Source organism: Aythya fuligula, chromosome 1, assembly GCF_009819795.1.
Source record: "Aythya fuligula isolate bAytFul2 chromosome 1, bAytFul2.pri, whole genome shotgun sequence".
Classification (NCBI taxonomy): Eukaryota; Metazoa; Chordata; class Aves; order Anseriformes; family Anatidae; genus Aythya; species Aythya fuligula.
Window position 1 is genome coordinate 183,801,299 of NC_045559.1, and position 22,223 is coordinate 183,823,521.

Genomic DNA, 22,223 nt, shown 5'->3' on the forward strand with positions numbered 1-22,223 from the left:
CCTGAAACTTGCCAAAAAAATTAACTACCATGTCCAGGAGGACAGGCAGCTCTGAAGTAATAAAAGTCAACAATTTGCTGATTTTATTCATTAGGTAACATTGGTTTAGTAGAAAATTAAAACAAAGACAAATAATCCATTACGGTTTTATTCCTTAATACCCCGTTCATGAGCTTTTCATTCCCTGGACCATTACATGTATATTTAATTTCTGTGATTTCTAAAATTCAAATTTCAAATTGAAATGAAGGGACATCAGTTTCAGTTACAAGTTGACCTATACAGCAGCAGTCTTTTATCTGTTCTCCCTTGTACCGATAATGCTTCTGTGTCAGTGCTAGATCCCTAAACACATCACTTTTCAATGCCAAGATCAGGCATTAATGGCTGTCCCTCATCCAAGAGGTTAGTTGGACGAATTTCAGTGGGTGTTCTGCTGATCCCACAGTCCCATTTCCAAAATAAGGTGAAAAAAAAATACCAGTAAGAGGCAAACAATTTTTAACACAGCTCTCACATAGTGTTAAAATTTAGCAATACTCCTTCCCTGTTCAGACAGGAAAGCTGCTCAAACCACGGGAAACCAGCACTAGCAGCAACCGCTGTGTGCCAAGAGGAGTATGTGGCTTAGTGGGCAACATTGGTAGTAGGGTGATGGTTGGACCGGATGATCTTGAAGGCCTCTTCCAAGCTTAATGATTCTGTGAGAGTTGCAAGGTAGCCAGGAGATTTCTTTGCCCCAACACCCTTAGTCCACCGGTCATGTTCCTCCTGAGGGAGGTAAAGCAATAGTGACCACTTGGTAGGAAGTTACAGCTGCATGTCTCCTGTGGTATTAGCACCAACCAGAAGGCAATGGGATTAACTTGAGGGACAGAGGTGAATGGAAATAAGTCTTTTGTCCTTCTCATCTACCTTGCCTTCCCAGATGCCCTTACACAACAGATCTGAGGCTCTGGAATAGGAAGGACAGGATCACAATGAGGTGGATGATGATCCATCTATGCAAGAGGAGTCACCAAGGTCTTTGCTTTTAACACTAGTGATGGGTACTGGGACCTCTGGAGCCCTGGGTTGGAGGACTGTGACTAGGGAGTGATTAAGGTCCCAACTGGTATTGAACTTGCATGGCATTTGCTGAATGTAAGTCTATAGGACCCAAAGGTATTCATCGCAGGGTACTGAAAATAGAGGCTGATGTTACTGTGAAATCTTTCTGGGAGACTTGGAAGGGTCCAAGTTGACAGAAAGCTACGAAGTGTTGTTGCAGTTTTCAAGAAGGGCAAGAATGAGGACCCTGGTAATTATAGGCCTGTCAGTCTCACCTTGGTGTCCGATTAAATTATGGGGAACATCATCCTAGGAAATCATCCTAGGAGTTATTGAAAAGTGTTTGAAATTCAATGCATTGACTGGTTAAAACTGGTGTGGCTTCATGAAGGGAATACCTTATTAACTTGATATCCTGTCATGACAAGATTACCCATAATATGGATGAAGGGCAGGCAGCGAATTGGGGGCGAGAAGGGGGGATGGTGGGAGAAGGGGAGGACAGACTACCACAGGGCAGAGGGGGGGGAGTTAATTTGGCAGAGCTCTTAGTATTGTCTAATGGTTAGGCTCAAAGAGGTGTAGTAAACTGAGTAACCTCAGGCTGGCTGCCAGTTACTAGTGGTTCTCCCCAGGGCTCAATTTTAGGGCCAGTTCTCTTCAGTGTTTTATCAATGACCTGGACACAGGATTTGAGTACACAAAAAGTAAGTTTGCAGATGATACAGAAGTGGGAGGAGCCATTGCTTCGCTTGAGGGTAGAGAGGCCATGCAGAGAGATCTTGATATACAAGAGCACTGGGCAATGAGAAACCATACGAAATTTAACAAGAGTGAGTGCCTGATTCTGCACCTGGGACCACATAACCCTGTACATACATGGAAGTTATGGGACAAGTGGATGGAATGCAGTGCTGCAGAGAGGGACCAGGTGGTTTCAGTTGATGACAAGCTCTACATAAATCAACAGCTTGCCCCGGTGGCAAAAAGGGTACATGAAGCACAGTATAGGTTATAGGATGTGATGGTATGGCTTAAAACTAATCAGCAAGGTGCTGCACCTGGGTTGGAGCGATCCCAGACAGGAGCACAGGCTGGGAGAAGAACTCATTGAGAGCAGCCCTGCAGAGAAGGACCTGGGGGTTCTGGTCAGTTTAAAGCTTGACTCAGTGCACACCTGCAGCCAGAAGGCCAACTGCATCCTGGGCTGCACCAACAGAGGGGTGGCCAGCAGGTAGAGAGAGGGGATTGTGCCTCTCTGCTCTGCCCTTGTGAGACCCCACCTGGAGTGCTGTCTTCATCTCTGGAGCCCCCAGCACAAGGAGGACATGGACCTGTTAGAGCAACTGAAAATATTATTGGGATAGATAAAAAAAAAAAAAAAAAAAAAAAAAAAGCAGAGAATAAAGCACAAAGCTGCACATTTCAGAGAACACCATTTACTGATGAGCATTCTTTGTTCAAGTCAACACGTACAATTCTCAGTTGAAGTTACCTGTCATCTTGACCAAATGGTCAGTATTTGTACCAAAGTGGCAAGGTGGTTGAACACTAGATGGCCACATTGTTTAGATCCTGTGGTGGTTTTACCCCGCTGGCCAGCTGAAATCCATCCACCACAACTGCTCTCTCACTGTCTCTCCTCAATGGGAAAGGGAAGAAATTATGATGGAAAAGGGCTCAAGGGTTGAAATAAGAACAGCAAGATCACTCACCAATTATCAGCACAGGCAAAACAGACTCAAAATAGGGAGATTAATTTACTGCCTATTACTAGTAGGCTAGAACAGTAAGAACCTAAAAGCGAACAAAAAACACCTTCCCTCCCCATCCACCTTCTTCTATGTCCTTCCCCAAGCAAGGCAGGGGAATGGGGGCTGTGGACAGTTCCTAATGCTTCATCTCCACAGCTCCTTCACAATCACTCTCTGCCCCTGCTCCCCATGGGGTCCCTCCCATGGATGCCGTCCTTCCTGAACTGAGCCTGCGGGGGCTGTCCACAGGCAGCAGCTCTTCAAGCACTGCTCCTACACGGCTCTGTCCCACGGGGTCCATCCCCCAGGAGCAAACTGCTCCAGCACAGGTTGCCCCCAGTGGGTGGCAGCTCCCTCCAGCCCCCCTGCTCCTGCGTGGGCTCCTCTCCACGGGCTGCAGCTCTGGCCCGGGGCCTGCTCCTGCGGGGGCTCTCCATGGGCCGCAGCCTCCTCCAGGCCACATCCACCTGCTCCACCGGGGGCTCCTCCACCCATGGGGGGGCTGCAGCGTGGAGATCTGCTCCATGTGGGACCCATGGGCTGCAGGGGGACAGCCTGCTCCTCCAGGGGCCTCTCCACGGGCCGCAGGGGAGCTGCTGCTGCCTGCCTGGAGCACCTCCTGCCCTCCTGCTGCACTCACCTGGGGCCTGCAGGGCTGGGTCTCACTCCTCTTCCCCAGCTGCTGTTGCGCAGCAGTTTTTGTCCCTATCTTAAATCTGCTCCCAGAGGCCCAACCAGCATCGCTCACTGGCTCAGCTCTGGCCAGCAGCAGGTCCCTTTGGAGCCGAATGAAACTGGCTCTGATCTGACATGGGGCAGCTGCTGGGTTCCTCACAAAGGCCACCTCTGCAAACCCCCTGCTCCCAAACCCTTTCCCTGTGAACCCAATACAGATCCAAAATCGTAAACATGCACAGCAGAGCTACTGATGGACCTAAGCTCTGTCACAAGTTCTATACTAACAGTTTCATAACCCTGCCTTATGTGGCCCAAAATTTATTTGGTCACTGACAGGAAATCCCTTGATTTTGTCTACATTAAAAAGAGATAGTCTAGAGCTTTCCTAAGATCCTTTGTCCCATGAAGACAAGGATCTCTTGAAACTCATTCCGCTCCAACCAAAGACATTACTGGCTGATACTGCTTCATGCTGGTAAGCACCAGCTCGCTAAGCACATGGTCAAAGAGCTCCAGAAATTAATGTCAAGATAAGAGGAAGGTGACTGGTGTGGCACTGAAGTGTCTGGCACCCATTGTTCTTGGCAGAACTACAGCAAAAAAGCCTCCCAGCAGTGCCAAACACAAGAAAATGGGAGGAGGGGGGGTCACAGGAGGAATGTGTGCACAGAACTAGAAAAAGGCAGGCAGCACAGAAATATTTCTCTATCAGCACCCATCTTTTTATATTCAGTTCAGTATTTTAAGTCGTTCCAAGGGAGGACATCAGTGGTAGCATACATCTCAGTCTCGGCAACATTACTACAAGTTAATTTACGATGAGCGAGCATTTCACTTTGGGTGGAAGAAGTGTAGCTGAAAAGCCTCCCCTCAGTGTAAACTGACTCCTCCCATTCACAGAACAAGATTCTTCAATAATCATATCTCCAAAACCTGATCAAGTGTCTCCTTGATGCACCTCAAGTAAGAAGGAAGGAAGGAAGGATAAATTCGACCATATTCCTCTTTAAGCCCTCAATAATAAAGAGTAAAATATGTAAATTGTTAGAACACACAGAAGGACTTTCCCAAGGGCAATCCCTCCAAGTCATTAACAATATTATCATACTTCCAGGAATTCCTGTCTTCTCATGTTTAGTTAAGAATTAACCACTTTGTTGTCAAATGACATCCCAAAAGTTGGATTTTTTTTTAATTTTTTTTTTTTTTTTTAAATTGCCAGTAATCGAGTCCCTACAGACTTTGCCTTTGATAAGCCACATCACATTTTTCTTTCCTTATATGGATTACTAATTACTCTTTCCAATCTATTTTAACACCCTATGCCCAATGAGCTGATCTCCATTGTTCATCAGGCTTCACATGACATGGCCAGTGTATGTAAAAAAAAAAAAAAAAAAAAAAGAAATTTTAGCAGCTGTACAAAACCAGCCATGTATCATTCCTTACTAGTAAAAAGATTTTTTTTTAGACAAGTCAAAAGAATTTACAAAGAGCTGATAAAAATGGCTCAAACTGGAAAAAAAAATATACTACTGAAAGAAACAGATACTTTAAGAGACTGATTTATTTCTTTTCAAATGAGATTCCATTGGCATGATAAAAAATATTGGGTTCTGTTCAAATTCATGTAGAACTTGCCAAGTTTGCACCTGAAAATATTTTCTGAAGTATCCCAGTAATTGAAACACTTGGTATCTAGCTCAGAGAGAGTCTACTCCATCTGGCCAATTTTTTTCTAACTGGTTTTAAAGCCAATTTTAAAGCCAATGCACATTTTCAAAAACACAGAGCAATCACCCAATTTGTCTTTGAAAAGCCCCTTTCATATGTCCACTTCCATTTGTTCAACGCATGCAAGATTAGATCATCTCACACATTCTTGCTCCTCAAAATTTACAAGCCAACCACTGAGACAGGCACAGCTTTCCTTCAACACCTTCCATTTTAAGAGTAATACAAACCTCTTTAGCAGCAGAGAAGCAATCTGGGATCCTGGAACAGAGTAATTGTCACACTGCCCCATAAACATTTGAGTATCACCCCTAGTATTTGAATTTTATTATCACACCTGTATATTCAAAAGCAGTAGCAAACGATCTCAGAAAACAAAAACTCAACGTTTCTGCAAAACTATGCATGACCTAAACATGCTCCACAAACTTCTATTTAAATATCTAGTAGAGAGCACATAGCACATGAGCTTATATGGCAAAACTCTTAAGCTATGGGCACAGACAAATACACGCCATGTACCAAACCTGGAAAAGCCAAAGCCGTTTAAACAAACTTTGAATAACATACAGAGCTCACTGAAGGTTATGGTTGTTGTATCATTAAATTTAATTGACCTTCATTCAAGAAGCTAACTCCCCTCTCCCATATTTCATTGGGGACTGCCAATCTTATTTTTCTCCTGTGCTGCCCATTTGACCCAAGGCTTCATCAAGCTAATAGGGATACTGCTGTTGAGTTTCTTTTCATCCAGAGCAGCACAACAGTAGCTGCCTTCCACTGTAAGGTGCTAAATTTTACTGAAATCACAGTCTCTTCTCCAACACTAATAGGCAATTTACCTGGACCTGAATTCAAAGTGCTTGACACTAGCTGCCACTGTTTAGTATAAAGCCACAGCTGTTGTTGGAGTGGAAAATACTTAATCATCACTGGCAAGTCTGCATAAAGAACTTGTGCTGATCTCACACAAACTGACTGCATTTCATTCATATTTCAGAACATTTATCTTCAAAATACCCTTTTAACCTCAAAATGCCCTTTTAACAACAGGAAGACCTCTGACCTCTTTTAAAACAGGATTATCCTATTTTATAGGAGAGTTTTATGTTCTTGGATTTTTATTTTTTTTAATCCCTTTAATATAAAGGATGGATCAAAATGCATTTGACAACCGATAGGACAAAACAGGTATATATTATTTGTGGTTATAACTTAAAGCACCTAAAAAAGGCACTTGAAGCAACAAGACAATTCATACAGTAGCAGTACCTGGGCTGGGAAGAGCCACAAACAGCAGTGGAGTTCAACAGATAAAGCACTAGGTAAGAGCAGTAAGAATGTAGCTACTAAAATTTACATCTCTTGGAAACATTTTAACACTGGATATTACAAATGCTACCTGTCAACCACATTACCCTTAGGGTTTTAGGCCTCAAGAAAAAAAATAGATCAGGACTGAGGAGATGAAAACCAACGAAATACAGGTTTTTGATCTCAGAAGAACATACTGAACAACAAGTAGAAATGCAGATATGAAAAATGTCTTTTAACTTAAGAGGTATTAAGAAACTAGGGAAAGGCTGACAATCAAAATCACCCAGTTGAAGGAACAGAAATTCCTAGAGCACTAAAAGAAAAAGTTGATGAAGTTGTGTTCCTACTAATCTTACTGATACCAATGGTAAAATGGGATACAAACAAGAAGCAAGTACTGAAATACTGGCATATGTGAGTCAATGAAGGAACCAAGCGTGGCACATTAGGAGCACGAAGATGATTCAGGAAGCTGCAGTTTTACATGGACCTAAAGATGGAAAGATTACTGCAATTATGGCTATGAAAAAAGGATGCAGCACCAGTTAAAATTAAATCTCTTGAGTAACAGCTTCAGGAATAGTGTTTTTATTGGAGTGAGAGTAATTGTTCTCCACCTCCAAGAATGGATATTAAGGGCTAAAAAAGGTGTGCTTTAAAAAAGTGAACAAGAAGTAAACTGGGCCCTACTTCTTTCATAAATGTGAATGGAAAGATACAGCCACAAAAACAACTTGTAAAACCATGTGGTGTGCCTAATCAGGAAACATCAGTGAAAAGATAACAGGCATGAACAAGCCACTACAGTAATAAACATTACACTGAGAACTGGCCACGGGTTCTACAAAACCAAAACCTCTCCTCAATAATTAAAATATGTGCAAATTTAGAAGTCACCCACTGCACACTAGCTTTTAAGTTGAGTAAGAAACCACTTTCAAACTTGGTAATAAAGTAATCAGATTCCCCACTTCCATAGACACCTTGTGAAATGACAAAGTGAATAAAGGTTGAGCAGAAAAAAAGGAAGCTGTTATACTGAGTCTCTGCAAGTGATGAAGATGCTATGAAATGGTAAAAAAGTCAAAAAGGAAAAAAAAAGCTATTAAAATAGGTACAGTGCAAACACAAGCTATTTTTCAGATGGAGAAAAAATCTTAAAAGAAATAGAGATCGTTGTAGCAATGAATCCAAGACATATTTCTAAGTTTCCACCTGTGACAGACTTGCTATTTAAAGGAAATGGTCACTGCATCAGTTTCCATTAGCAGTGGGCCCAGTTTATCCCTTCCAGACCCCGCTATTGTGAACAGATGTAGTTTCTCTGTACAGCCAGCAGCACAAAGTACTTTCAACATATTAAAGCCCTTCACAACAAATACTACAGTAAACCAAGGAACAAACCAGATCGGATTCAAGCCATTAAAAAAAATAATAAAGTTGTTGTTTGAAAAGCAGAAGCCTAAAAACATATGCACACAGACACTGTAGGTTAATGCATTTGAAGTGAAATTACTCTTAAGCACTTTTACGAGTATTCTTTTAAACAACACAGACTTGTTTTACATATAAATGTTTGTTTCATATGCCAAATAATTTGCGATGAACTTGTCAGTACAAAACTACATCAACAGTGAAAAGCATACATGTGTTTCAAATAGATGGAAAGCATAAGGAATGCTTACCTTAAGTTTGAATTCAAGCTGGGGTAGAACAGAAAGCAAGAGGTGACTGTCGATATTGTATAGCTCCAGAATCAAGTCAAACACATGCTCTGACAGGTCACTAATTGATGTTTTCCCAAGCATGAGAACCTGATTGAAGAACTAGGAAATAAAACAGACTCTACATTAATAACACAAGGATACATAACACGCGTCTAATCCTAAACCTGTCCACCGCTAAATCTACCTTGTAATCTTACAGTAATAAAAAAAGGGGGGAGAGGGGGTTAGCAGAACAGGGCTGTGTAGTTGAACGCTTAAATATACAAATCTGTTCTGTACTCAAAATTACACAAAGGAAAAACACATGAAGAGTCATGAGAAGTAATTCTTAGTTTACTAAAACAAGGCTACAAATAATTTAAGCAACACAACTTTACAGGGGTCCCACTGCATCAAATCTTTTTATAATGACCTCTGACCTTTTTTATATTTACAGTTATTGCACTACTAAGCATAATCACTTACTTTAAAATCATTCCAACCTCTAGACAAAACAAAGCTGGAACAACTGGCTAGCTGATAGGTTAAGAAGTTGTAAACAAGTATGTAGTAATTAGTAACTGACTACTCCAGAATTTGTATTTACAAGCAGCATAATGCAGCTGTAAAGCAATTATTATTTCTTAATAAACCTGATGGGTTTGAGAGAAACTTCATAAATATCAAATATTAATTCTATACGACATTCAGCTACATCCTCTCTTACTAGATAGGTAAATAACTAAATAAGGAGTTTGCCACCTCCTTCTTGGGGAGGAGGAAGAGGAGTAAGGTATAACTTTGCAAATTCGTATTCTCTTTGGGTTAAAATAGTACAAGTGTGGCTAAACAAATTAGATTCTGTCACCTTACTGGCAGGTGGAAATAATATATTTAAGTGGCACTTCGGTTTCTTTTTTACTAACTTGGGCACAGGGGGTAGTGATGCTAATCAGTCCTGACAAGATTAATCATTATCAGTGAAGAAACTAAAAACATGAAAACAATCCCTCTCTAGGTTATAAAGAGAATCCCAAGAGATGATGCAATAAAAAAAAAAAAAGTCAACCGATTCTAGTAACATTGACTAAGTAAAATCTGATAGGTGCATTTCATTAGAAGTTAGGACTCTCTAACCATCTTGCAGAGAAGTCTTTCTCTCCTGGAAGCAGAGTTGCCTGGAATGTATATATTCCTGGTTAGACAATTAACTCCTCCTGTGTCTTTAATATATTTTAAGAAAGAAAATAACGCTCAAAGAAACCAGACAGCATACTTCCCACTTGTGGGAAACCAAGAACAGAAGAATGCATGTGCACATTTTCCATAAGAGGAAGATTCTTATTGTACAGACTTCCTTAAGACCACAAAATGTCACCCAGTTTGTAATCTAACCTTGCAGCTAAGCAACATTAAGAACACATTCCCATGCAATCCCTCCCCAAGCAGCAGGTTTGACTAACAGGTTTGGAGTGAGAGTTTTCACTAAATTTTTTTCTTGAATCTTAAAAGGTAACTACTTCCCAAAAACCACAGGTGTTACAAGTCAGAAAGCAACAAAAAGCATTAAAGATTTTCCACTGTTTTTAAGCTCTTGAGGTTTTGGATACACGCCAGGAGACATGTTAAATCCTTAACTACTTTTAAAAAAGCGTAATTTCTTTTCCTATTGTGCAGCTTAATTCAGAGCATACTTATGCCTGACCTTTTCTGTCTCTCAACCCGCTTCTCCTACGCAGCCTGTGATGTCTTTTACTACACTTAACTTGGCTACAGTCCTCAATCCACTCAGTTTTCCTTCTTGCTATCTATTTTTAGATTCTATCTCCTCCTCTTCCTGTGACAATGGCATTAAAGTTGTGCTGTCTTCACCTTTTTTTTTTTGTGAGGAGATGAATGAGACTACTTAGTAGTAAAAAAAAAAAAAAAAAAAAAAAAAAAAAACCTTTGCCACAAGAATAATGTGTTCATACATTTTTATAAGAACAATACATAAATACATTAGGCTTCTGGTCACATTCAGGATTAAAGAGCAAGGTCCCCCAACACAGCAGAAAGTGAACTACCCCATTTTAGTGAACAAAATTGTTAAGGGCTTATTAACTGCTATATCGTAAAGAAGCAGACTCAAAGGGAAAGAGCTTAATTAACGTAACAATTAACTCAAAGAAGAATTGAGACTTTCTAAAGTTACCCAGACCTAACTAACTATATGTAATTTATTCTTATTATAATACAGCTTAGTGTTTGAAAATTCATTGATTTCCATATTTGCTTGCAGTCTTCACTTACATTAGTAATGTATGGTTCAATTGCTTGTGCTGTCCTCTTCAGTAAAGCCTTTGCCAAATCATAGGCTTGCTTGTTTAAATTCTGGAAAAAAAATAAAATAAAATTTAAGCACATATATTATCCTTAACAAAAATAATAATGAGAGTTTATATTTACCATACACTAGTAAATGCATTAAAGAAATAGCCTCTTTTTTATTATTATTTTTTTAAACACTTTCAGTAATAAAGGTAATACAGTCAGATCAAGACCAAGTCCAAACAAAGCTTTGAAAACTTCACTGGTGATGTTGAGAAAACTTTCCCCATAAATCAGTTTACTTTTCAGTTGCCCTTCTAAGCTTGACACACAACAATGTCAGTTCCTGCATGTTACTGCTGTTCTTTATCAGCTTTACCAAAAACCAGAAAAGCACTGGGAAGGAACTTTGAGGCATTTACGGTCAATACAGCCTCCAAACAGGACTGTGACATAAAGTACAATTCTGCCCTTGCATCAAGCAGCCACCTGTCAACCATCAGCACAGTCTCTCTACAGTGCCTCCCAGAGATGCTTGGCATTTTGGACTCTATCAGATAGGAGAAAAAGCACTTCAATCCAAGACCATGAGGAAAAACTATTTTTTTTGATTTGTTAGGTTCTTGTTAGCTTCTTTTTGGGCCCCTCGCTACAAGAAGGACATCGAGGTGCTTGAGCGGGTGCAGAGAAGGGCGACGAAGCTGGTGAGGGGCCTGGAGAACAAGTCCTACGAGGAGCGGCTGAGGGAGCTGGGCTTGTTCAGCCTGGAGAAGAGGAGGCTCAGGGGTGACCTTATCGCTCTGTATAGGTACCTCAAGGGAGGCTGTAGCGAGGTGGGGGTTGGTCTGTTCTCCCACGTGCCTGGTGACAGGACGAGGGGGAATGGGCTTAAGTTGAGCCAGGGGAGTTTTAGGTTGGATGTTAGGAAGAACTTCTTCACTGAAAGGGTTGTGAGGCACTGGAACAGGCTGCCCAGGGAAGTGGTGGAGTCACCATCCCTGGAAGTCTTCAAAAGACGTTTAGATGTAGAGCTTAGGGATATGGTTTAGTGGGGACTGCTAGCGTTAGGTCAGAGGTTGGACTCGATGATCTTGAGGTCTCTTCCAACCTAGAAATTCTGTGATTCTGTGATTGTTAAAACATTACGAGCCACGCCTTCCTACCCCTCCCTTTTAATTGGGTTACTATTCACTCTGTCATCATATCCTTCCCATCCCAACACAAAGGGGATGCTACCTACTTTCTCCAAATTTTACACTATGTTTTCCAAAAATTGTCAAAACAAAATGCAACCCAGCCCTTGACACTCCAGACTTCACTGACACACAAAGTACTCAATACTCAAAATACATATAATCATTTAATAGCTAAAGAAGTTTCTGTAAAAATGCAATTCTTCCCATCTTGATACCTTTGCAACTTATTTATTTTTTTAAATCATATTCAATTTAAAAGAAAATAGTTTTAAAGGGTAGTTTCATTATGTACCTCATCTATAAGCAAGAACATATACATTTTTTTAGCATACACACAGAACTAAACATATGCATTGCCTGTGTAGCTATCTGAATTTTTTCTTTTATTTTTTTTTTTTATTTTATTTTATTTTTTTTTTTTACAAAGATGGATTGTTTCACATCTGTAATTCCAGAAACTGTATAGAAGTATAGGCTTGTAGACAGCAGTGGGAACAGATTAACATTTTGTGTTAATATAAAACAAAAGAAGCCTTTGACTTGCCTATTGACAGAATTAAGTGTCTGAAGTCGACTATGAAGTCTAAGTCTGAAGTATTTATTTCACTCAGAGCCACTACAGAACGTGAATAAAAATCCCAGTTCTGGGGAGATACTCAAATGCTTCCAGAAAACGCTACATAGTAAGAAATTACCAAAGCCCAGCCTGCAGTGAATCCTACCTTCTTCTAAAAAACCATATGTGAATATAAATGAGGAAGAAAAATATTAGCTTTTGTAGAAACAAATCAACTACAGGAAAGCTGACACATAGCTATCACAGCACATCAGGAACAGGAGAGATATGAAATTAAAGTTCAGAAGCAGTTCAGCAGTTACCCTCCACTATGAAAACATATTTTGCCTGCTTAATATTTATCATTCTACGAAGCCGACTGCCATCGTCACAGCTGAGAAACAAGTTGTATTTTCAAGATCAGCTAAATTGTAACAAAAGGAAAGGCAAAATTTATTGTCAAAGTTACTGCAATTTAAGCTATTAGCTACTTTGAGACATGATATAAAAAATGTCCTAAAATGACTGATCAGCACTCTTAGAACAAGTTCCTTCATTTTACCGAGACTGACTTTGAAATGAGACATCTCAGGCTTACGAATATCAGAAATGAAGAGCTTCATTTCAATCTTTCCCCCAATTTAAGACCACTTTTGAGCATTTATTTTCCCCTGAAGAAACATAAATCGGTGTGTCTTAACTTTCAACCTCAATTTTTCCCTTCCATTACCTAAACAAGATGTCAAAGACTGCCAATGGTTGGTTCTTGCAAAACTGTGGAGTTGTTCCATGTCCCAGAAAAGGGAAGGTTCTGCATTCTACTTTGTCCTTTATGCTAATATTTTTTAAAGTTTCCACCTGTAGCATTTGTTTTCTGTTATTTTGCCAGAATTGTGACTGTTCAGGAAATAAAGTGCATAAATAGCCACAGTAAGAACTGTACACTGCTGGCAGTTACTGCTCTGATCCTTCTTGACTTCCACATTTCACCTCCACCAAAACCAGCCTCCACCTGGGCCAGCATGAGCTCTACATCCTGAGATGTCATTTCCATGTAAAGCAAGCCCAAAGAGCAGACCTTATGCAGCAGTTCCAACAGGCAGACCTGCTTTGATTCACACAAATCACATTTTCGGCTTGTACCTTTCACACAGCAGATGATATATGAAAAAAAGAAAAGCTGTCATAATTCATCTACGCAACTACTCCTAACTAAAATTTTAAAAATTAAGCACAATTCTTGCACATAGCCTTAGGAAAAGGAGTCTAAACGAACAAAGATCTCTCATAATTAAACCGCTAAATATCAGGCAGAAGAGCTCCCAACACCATAATGTTTGCTGAGATAAATGCCTGAAGTAGTGATTTCCAACCCTGAGTAGATTACTAAGGCTTCATTCTATATATAAAAAAAAAAAAAAGCTGAAAAAAAAAGTCTAGATCCCAAAAGGCTAAAGAAGGTAACTACTTTCTTCCCATGCTTCATGAACTTCATTTAATTCTGCTGGCCCTCAAATGTCCAAAAGCTGTACTTTTTCAAGAAAACATCCAGGAATTCTTAAAAGCACATCAGAAAGTTCTCTCTTCCTTTTTTCCAGTTCCAGGATACAGACAAAAGCAGGAAAAAGCAGTATTGTCTGAGTTGACAGGAAAACGTGAGCAATCCAGGCAAAAACCAAAAAGATTCAAAGAACTTTACAAACCATTAAAACCTATATTTTGAACTATCTTTTTGGGCTAATGGAATAGCCAGAAACATTCTTTAAACTTCTCATGAAGGAGAAATGTTATATGGGAAGAGCTAACTTAACATATTCCTTCTTTTCTTTACCTAAAATTTTATATGGCTATCCTTTGTCCTATCGTTCCCCACATTCAGGAAAAAAAAAAAAAATATGTACTTCTAGATCTTTTAAGGATTTAAGAAAGCCCTCATTGATGGGGATAATCAATGTGATCAGGATGCCTCTAAGAGCATGGAAGCATGCAGTGGGGATAAGCTTTGAAGAGTCCCACAATGGGTAGAAATGAAGCCACCAGTTGACTCAGTTGGCTTTTTAAGCTTAGAAAGCTTTCAGCAATAACCTTCAGAAGACAAACCACCTTCATCAACCATAAGATCTCTCTTTTGTTGGTACTCCTACTGTGATTTCTACGTACATACTGCTAACATCAGTACCTTCCAGAAGCATAAAAACCTAAGTTTTGGGGATCGATGGGTGATGCTCTCCAGGATGCTCTGCCACAGAGCCAAAAACCAGTGGTGTGGGTACAGTGGGGTTGGCAGCAGTGGAAATACACACTGTTGATTTTTTTTCCCCAGTTGCCCCATAATGTCCCATTTAACAGCTCAGAGCAATTATTAGTAAAATAATTTGTACTTCAAAAGCAGAAACCAAATGTATGTCCCTCATTTTTCCTCAGAAAGACTAGCTAGCACCAATCCAGTCCTTAATTTTCTAGCTGTAGGACTAAAAGCAAAGTGTCAAAACCACGTATCTAGAGCCAATATTCCTAAAAAAAAAAAAAAAAAAAATTGATTTTACACATCATTTTCTCAGAATTAGAGAAGAGCCTTCAATTTGATTCTTCTTATCAAGAGCACAGCAGTATAACTGGCATCCAAGAGCACCTCACAAAGCAGCTTTAAGAGATTTTTTGGTTCTTCTGAGAGAGAGGGAGGGAAAACAGGTTTTTAGGGATGGCTGACAATGCAGAGAAAGCTGAGCTGAAGTGTTGCCAAGATAGATAACACTAATTATTAAGCAAGTTTCTAATAGAGCCAGTTAGGAATTTAATTGTCAATATCACTTTCCTAAGAAGATAAGCATGTAAATCATGTGGGATTCCCTGTAGCACTCCTGAGGCTGAAAAAGGAACACACTCGCAAACTCTCAAGGAAATAAAGCACAATTTGCCTACTAACGAACTGCACAAACACAAAAAAGTGTTTGCACACACTCCCATAAAGGCTTTATAAGCTGAAAAGACAATTTGAAGAGAAAGGAAAACTATTAATTTTTCCTGCATTTTTATATTGACTACCTCTCCCTTCGCTCTGGTCTTTTTCTGGGCTTAGTTCACTAAATCTAAATTTCATTCCCTCTTCATATAATCCTATCATAGGAATTTCAGTGGAGTTCATAGAAAGGAACAAGAGAGCCAAACCACAAAAGCAAGAAAATGATTAAACAGCAAAGGAATTCAGAGCTGGGCACATGGTCCAACAAATTTTGTTTGTTGTTTTATTTTATTATCCAGTCTCCGCTGTACTATTCAAGAGAGCCTCACGTACCTGTTTTGTGGTATTACCATCAGCCACTTTCACTCAGATTTACATCAATGCAGCTTTTATTGACCAAGTGTGATGGTTTACTAACCCAAGGGAGCTAGAATGTCTTAGACTAGATCAGTGATTACTATTATTATTATGGCAGGCAGACCTTTGATAGCATACCGGATTCTTGCTATGCTCCTTACGCCTCAGTTTTTGCAGTCACCCTGCTAGCACCGTTGCTTATTAGACTTACTACACAGAACTATGGACCAGATCTGGCTCTTCTCTTAGGAAAAACACTGACCTTGATTTTAAGAGGAAACAGCACTGAAAGAACCTATAGTAATTAAATGAGCAATTTGCTAAAACTCTTAAAAAAAAAAAAAATTAGTAGCAAAACCCAGCCACTCGACCTTAGCATCCAGGGTGCAAAACTAGAAAAGCTGTTTGAAACTTCTGTTCCCAATACACACTTATAAACTGCTCCTTTGATAAGTTACACAATTAAGCTCCTCAAGTCTTCAACCTACCGTTACCCAATACAACTGTTTATACACCAGAAGTCACACTAGCTGTATCATTGTTTTCCAGAACACTGTTTTCATTCAGTTCGCTCCACGGTCCCTTATGTGTACAGCCTTCTTTCTGGCTGTATGCAAAATACATGTTTTGCCTGTGTCATCTGCTGTGACTATTGTCTCATATACAACGTCTCACCTGATCATTTGCAAATCCGAGTTAATAACAAATCTATGCTTCTTTCACTCCATCAGAAATATTCCTCTGGTTCACAAGGAATCCAGCTAGATAAGGATTCACTACTTACCATTACATCAACACTTGCCATCATGTCATTTTTGGTCAGTCTGGTTTTGGATTTTCCTTTCCTATAGCTCATACAGCCTAACAGCTAGATCAGCCAAATCCTAGTTCTTTCCTACAGTGGACCTGAAACTTAATCCCCTTGTGGTTTTATGCTTAATGGAAACAAGTGGAAAAATTCTCACTCTGAATTCAATACATGCTCCCAATGCGACATTATCCATCTAACCGCTGTCTGTAGATGCCATGTAAGCTTCAAAATGTTACGTTAACATTACATGAAGATATTAAGATGAAACAAAAATCTTAGGAGCTTCTTTCCATTTACGTGAAGAAGGTTGAAAAAAATAAAACAGTTAAAAATACTCAGAACACGGACCAAAGTAACAAAGCTACTACAGTTAAAAAGCAACCTATAAACTCATATCCTATCCAAAGAGTCAAAGTTTTAATCAGAGGCAAAAGAAAACAAAACCCCAAATTCCTAATCCTAATAAAATGTCCCCAGTCAATAACTTTAAATCCATTATAAAGCAATTTTGTCTCCGTGCCACAGCCAAACTAACAGGATACAAATTACTCAACTTAAAATCAGTTTATTAAGCCTGAATCAAAAAAAAAAAAAAAAAAAACAAAACAGTACGTCTGAATCAAGTTCAACACAGGTCACACAACAAAACAAAGAACAAGCGCTTAACTGAGAGTACACAAACTGATGTATTCTGCATACTCTTGGTTTTGTTTCTTGTATCCCAAGGCTTTACTTTGTAAACCTAAGTTCTAGCTACACAATTTTCAGTCTGGTCCCAGCTTAAAAGTAGTAAACCCCTGAAAAACTTTTCCAGTTAAAATAAAATAAAGAGATTAGCCTATACTAAACATTTTGCCTTTCATTGTCAGTAGAAAAATAAGTAACATGTTGTTTATTTATTGAAACTGATGGGCTGCGGTAAGGCACAATGCATTGTGCTACTTGCTACATTTTTCAGAGAGCAAAAATCCCCCAGTTAACATTCAGTCACATTATAGCTTCTAAGAAGCATTTAAAAAGCCTTTTTCCTCAAAATATCCCCTTCTCCCCACCCCCCACAAAAAAAAAGACTGTTTTAGACATGCACCACTGTCCAAAATCCAGCTAAGTACACTTTTCCTAGATAATTCCCATAACCTGGGCTCTTCAGTCACCGCTGTTTCTGAACATAGTTTGTTCTAGGCCTACATCAAACCCATACTGACATGCTTCCAACGACATCAAGTCAACATTTATAACTTTCTCCCTTCTGCTTAGGGCAGCACAATATTTTGAACTGTTGATACAGCATTACACTAATTAAAATTTTTTCAAAGACTTTTTTTTTTTTTAAATTTCAAAGACACTTTTCAAATGTATGTCTTTTATATAAACATCTGCCAGTATTGGCCATGTATCAAAAAACTGTAAATTCATATAACATTAAAGCTTTAAAATGACTTTGCTGATACTTTGATTTATGCCAAGTGAATCAAAGCAATAAAATGATACTGAATTTTACAGCCATTTAAACTGATTTGTTTGCTAAAAAAATCCAATTGAGAGGAACACATTTGCTACAGTTATTTCCTCAATGGAATCTAACTATCTGAAGATATACATATACGTAATAAATCTTAATCAACACAAGTTAAACCACTGTTAAGTCTTACCTTATGTGCAGGCACTAGATTAACCAACACTGTATCCAAAAGTTCCTGTGACACCGTATCTCCTTCACAAATGATAGAGCTCATGAGATCAACCATGTGCATGTGTACTTTTTGGTTATGACCGTTGCTGAAATTAAAAACAAGAATCCTTAGTGTACTATTTATATAAAACAGAAGCTTCCAATCATAATACTCTTCATGGCAATACCAAAAAAAAAAAAAGCAAGAACAATAATAATCATATTACAAGATTCCTTAAGGAGTCAAACTACTTAAGGTTTCTGTCCTGCATACACCACTTCTCAAAATGTTCTCAGATCTCATGCCCTCTCTGTTTACTACTATACTAAAAGAAAATATTAAAAGAGAAAATGGATTGTATCTGGCCCTACAGTAAAAATAAAATGGAATATTAGGAAGTTTTTCCCCTTTACTCAACACCTTTGAGTTCATATATGGAGGAACACTGTCCAGTGCTGGGCTTCCCAGTACAGAAGAAACGTGGATATACTGGAGTTAGTCGAGCAAAGTGATAAAAATGATTACAGGACTGGAGCAGCATTTATACAAGGAGAGGATAAGAGCTGGCTTGCTTGTTTTTTTGTTTTAAAGCCTCAAGAACAGAGGGTTTGGGAAGAACTTAACATATTTAAATACCTGATGTTGGGAGCAGAAGACAAAACTCGGTCTTCTCAGTGGTGCCCAGTGACAGGACAAAAGGCAATGGTCACAAGTTGCAATGCAGGTAATAGCATTTAAACATAAGTTGTTTTTTTTTCCTGTCAGGGTGACTGAACATTACAACAGATTGCCCCAAAAGGCCATAGGTTCTCCATCCTTGAAGACATTCAAACCCTAACTGGCTACCCTCCTGGGCAGCCTGCTCCAGCTGTCCCTACTTTGAGAAGGGAGAGGTGGACTAGATGGCCTCCAGTGGCACTTTCTGGTACCCACTGGCCTTTGTCCCATATTTTTATAGAAAGTTTTATAGAAAGAATCCTCCAATTCTTAGAACTGTATATTGTACCGTTCACCTTCAATTTCAAGAACATGGTAAAATAAATGCACTAAAAGACAATCAAAGTAGATTTAATTGGAAAAACAGACAATTTGCAGTGTATCTTGTTAAATTAAAAAAGACAGAACTGACGGTCTGTTACATTTATACTGCTACTTTTAGTTAAACTGAATTAAGGCAGTATCAAAATTAAGCTTGTTAATGCTGAAAGTTACCCAATAGACAGAATATCTAAGTGAGAAACAACTCACCCAAACCATGCAATAAAATAATTGTGGTGACAGTACTTACTTTATTACTGAAAACAGTGTTCTGTACAGTTGTGTAAAAATCTCATTGCTGTCTTCTAATTCAAAGCATATGTTATAAGACTTCACCCAAGCAATGTTCTAAGTTGAACGGAAAAAACATAAAAGTAGTTAATAAAAGCTTAAGTTTAAAAATCACATTTAAGATTTATCATGAGATAAGTTATAAAGCTTACCTCAAGTAAATAAAAATATCGATTGAACTGGGGGCTTTTCGTATCTTCTAAACCCTTAAGTTGCCTTGTTATGAACATAAATATATCCTGAAAAGAAAAGGTGACATTTAATCAATTGCAATGAAACTTTTAAAGTTATAATAATTGCCTGTTTAAATCACTAATATTATTCAACAGTACAAAATATGCAGGAATGTCAGACACCATTTCACTGTCAAAAAAAAAAAAACAAGATCTACAAAATATCTCAGAGTACATCAAGAAGTAATCTTAAAATGCTTCACCTCTTTAAAAAGCGTTGAGGAAGTGCCCTTTTTCAGAGAAAACAATTTTATTTTTTTTGTGAAGAAAAATACTCAATTTGACAAAAAACCTGCAATTGGCTGACATGCTGTAGAAGTCACAATGTTATTCACAAGGACAATGAATTTTACATTTTTTACTTTATGCTACAACAGGTTTGGACTGGAGAGAAGAGGTAAAAAGCAGAATCCAACTGCAGCTTTCCTGGGAGTATTATTAATAGGCTTATACTACAGCATTTTATGCATGTCTCAATAACCATGCTACTGACGGACCACATCTCTTGCAAAAGACAGGCAAAAACAATAAACCAAGTTTTTCCTGCTTTCCATATAAATTTTTCAGCACCACAAGACTTCTTTAGAAAAAAAGTCTCACACAAAACAATTTAAGCAGGTTAGAAGGAACATGAATGGAAACACACGAGAAGGTGACTTTCTAAAATGCTTTTTACATTCAAACAATGAATAGCTGGAAATACCTAACTACTGTATTAAATCAAAAAGATTGAGAAGTATCATCATCATTCAGAGACAGCGTTCTCAACCTCAAGTGTATCCATAACAATTTATCTAATAATCTAGGTGCAAATAAATTCCAAAGTGTATAAAGTTGTCAAAATAAACAGACGAAATCCTTACAGCTAGCCCTGAAAAGTTTCCTTAGAAGAAGGGAATTGTAATGTAACTTTCACATTAAGATACACATATGTACATGGAAAGCTTATGAGCCTCTTAATCCCCCGTCCCCAAAAGCTTTTCTATAATGTTTTCAAATGACCATTCCACCTTGCCCCTTGTTCCCCCAAGAATGATGAGATGGACAAAAGATGAGAACATGGCTCCTTCTTTCTAAGGCTATGACAACAAACTTCCAGCTTTACTCTATAAGTATTTACTCTTCCAGGTAACAACAAGAATTAGATTACACATGACACAATCATATCTTGGTTAAAAAAAAAGTCCAGCAGGCACATGGGTCAAAAGATACAGCTACATTAATCTTTGAGTTCAAATAAGATTGGACCTTTGAAGTGTTAAATAGGGATGTTCAGAAGGCTGTGCATTTGGTTCATGCTTCAGATCAGCTAAAAAGCACATGAACTGGACTCTTTGGTTGAAATTAAACCAGAAGATGCAGTTCAAAGGACACACCTAATGGACTCCAACCACTAAAAAGAATTCAGAGACACCAGCCTGAAGAACATCCCCTTTAAAAGGAGGGCTTGCCCCATTAGCAGGCCAGTAGCCCACCTGGAAGGAGTTCCTTTAGCTGAAGAACTGGTAGGCCACAAGGTGCTGTGAAGTTCAGCAGTCATCCAGACTGAATCTCAGCCAAGATTAAGATTTAAATAAACACAAAAACGAGCATCTGGGAGAATGACCCATGCCAAACATAAGAACTACTTCATTTTATAGAGCTCATGCTCTAAGTATAATGGCTCTTCTTGAAAATGCTTCTTGTACAGATGAACCTGGATCATTGCAAGAATGGATTGTGTTCATTTAACATTTTTAAGCCTTCAGCTTGGTATGCAACATTTATTTACTGAACATAATTCAAAGAACCTATTGAGATCAAAATTAGTTTTCCTAATAAAGTACACATTGTATTGCACATGAATACATATATTAATAAATAGCATACATGGGCAATGTCTAATAGCTGAATGCTTTGCAAATAATAATGTCGGAGTGTGAAAAGTTCATAATGCTTTCCTTTTTTTCTGTTTTAAAGGAAGCAAGACAGAGATTAAATTGAAAAGTATCTGCTGATTTTGAATATCTAGTGTTGTATGACCCAAAGCTTTTTCTTTGTCTGAGCATACCGAATATATCATCTGAATACACACTTATAAACGTAAAACACAAGATAAATTAACTTTGGCTGGAGTTAAGAAATTGCAACACTTCCACAGCTTTGACAATATGGCTTCACATCAGACTCCATAAAGCAAGCATACATTAAAACCCGAACTCTAAAACCACAAGTGCTTATGCTTCAACTTTAGGAAGAACATCAGATGTTTTCTGTGGATTGTTGTCTTGATACCAATTAACCACATAATGGCTTCAGTGTGTATCACAGCCATAGCTTTCACCACAAAACACATTCAGATACTTCAAGTTCTGCTACTATATACACCCTCAAACATCTCAATTTCAGCTGAGTCAAGAATACCACCCACAAGCTTTTTTTCTCCCCAGGCTGAGGACTTCACAGAATCACAGAACTGTAGGGGTTGGAAGGGACCTCCAGAGATCATCGTGTCCAACCCCCTGCCAAAGCAGGTTCCCTAGAGCAGGCTGCCCAGGTAGGCGTCCAGACGGGCCTT

At 38.8% G+C, this 22,223-nt stretch overlaps 1 protein-coding gene across 3 annotated transcripts in view; it reads right to left on the reverse strand.

Moving 5' to 3' along the window:
* The window catches only part of PDS5B (PDS5 cohesin associated factor B), a 108,953-nt gene that overhangs the window by 58,914 nt on the left and 27,816 nt on the right, over nt 1-22,223 (reverse strand). For all 3 annotated transcript variants that reach the window (XM_032188514.1, XM_032188522.1, XM_032188506.1), the window contains exons 4-8: nt 19,586-19,672; nt 19,393-19,490; nt 18,084-18,210; nt 10,532-10,612; nt 8,219-8,359 (exon numbers count right to left, since the gene is read on the reverse strand). In XM_032188514.1, the coding sequence (XP_032044405.1) occupies nt 8,219-8,359; nt 10,532-10,612; nt 18,084-18,210; nt 19,393-19,490; nt 19,586-19,672 (534 nt within the window). The remainder of the gene's footprint in view (nt 1-8,218; nt 8,360-10,531; nt 10,613-18,083; nt 18,211-19,392; nt 19,491-19,585; nt 19,673-22,223) is intronic.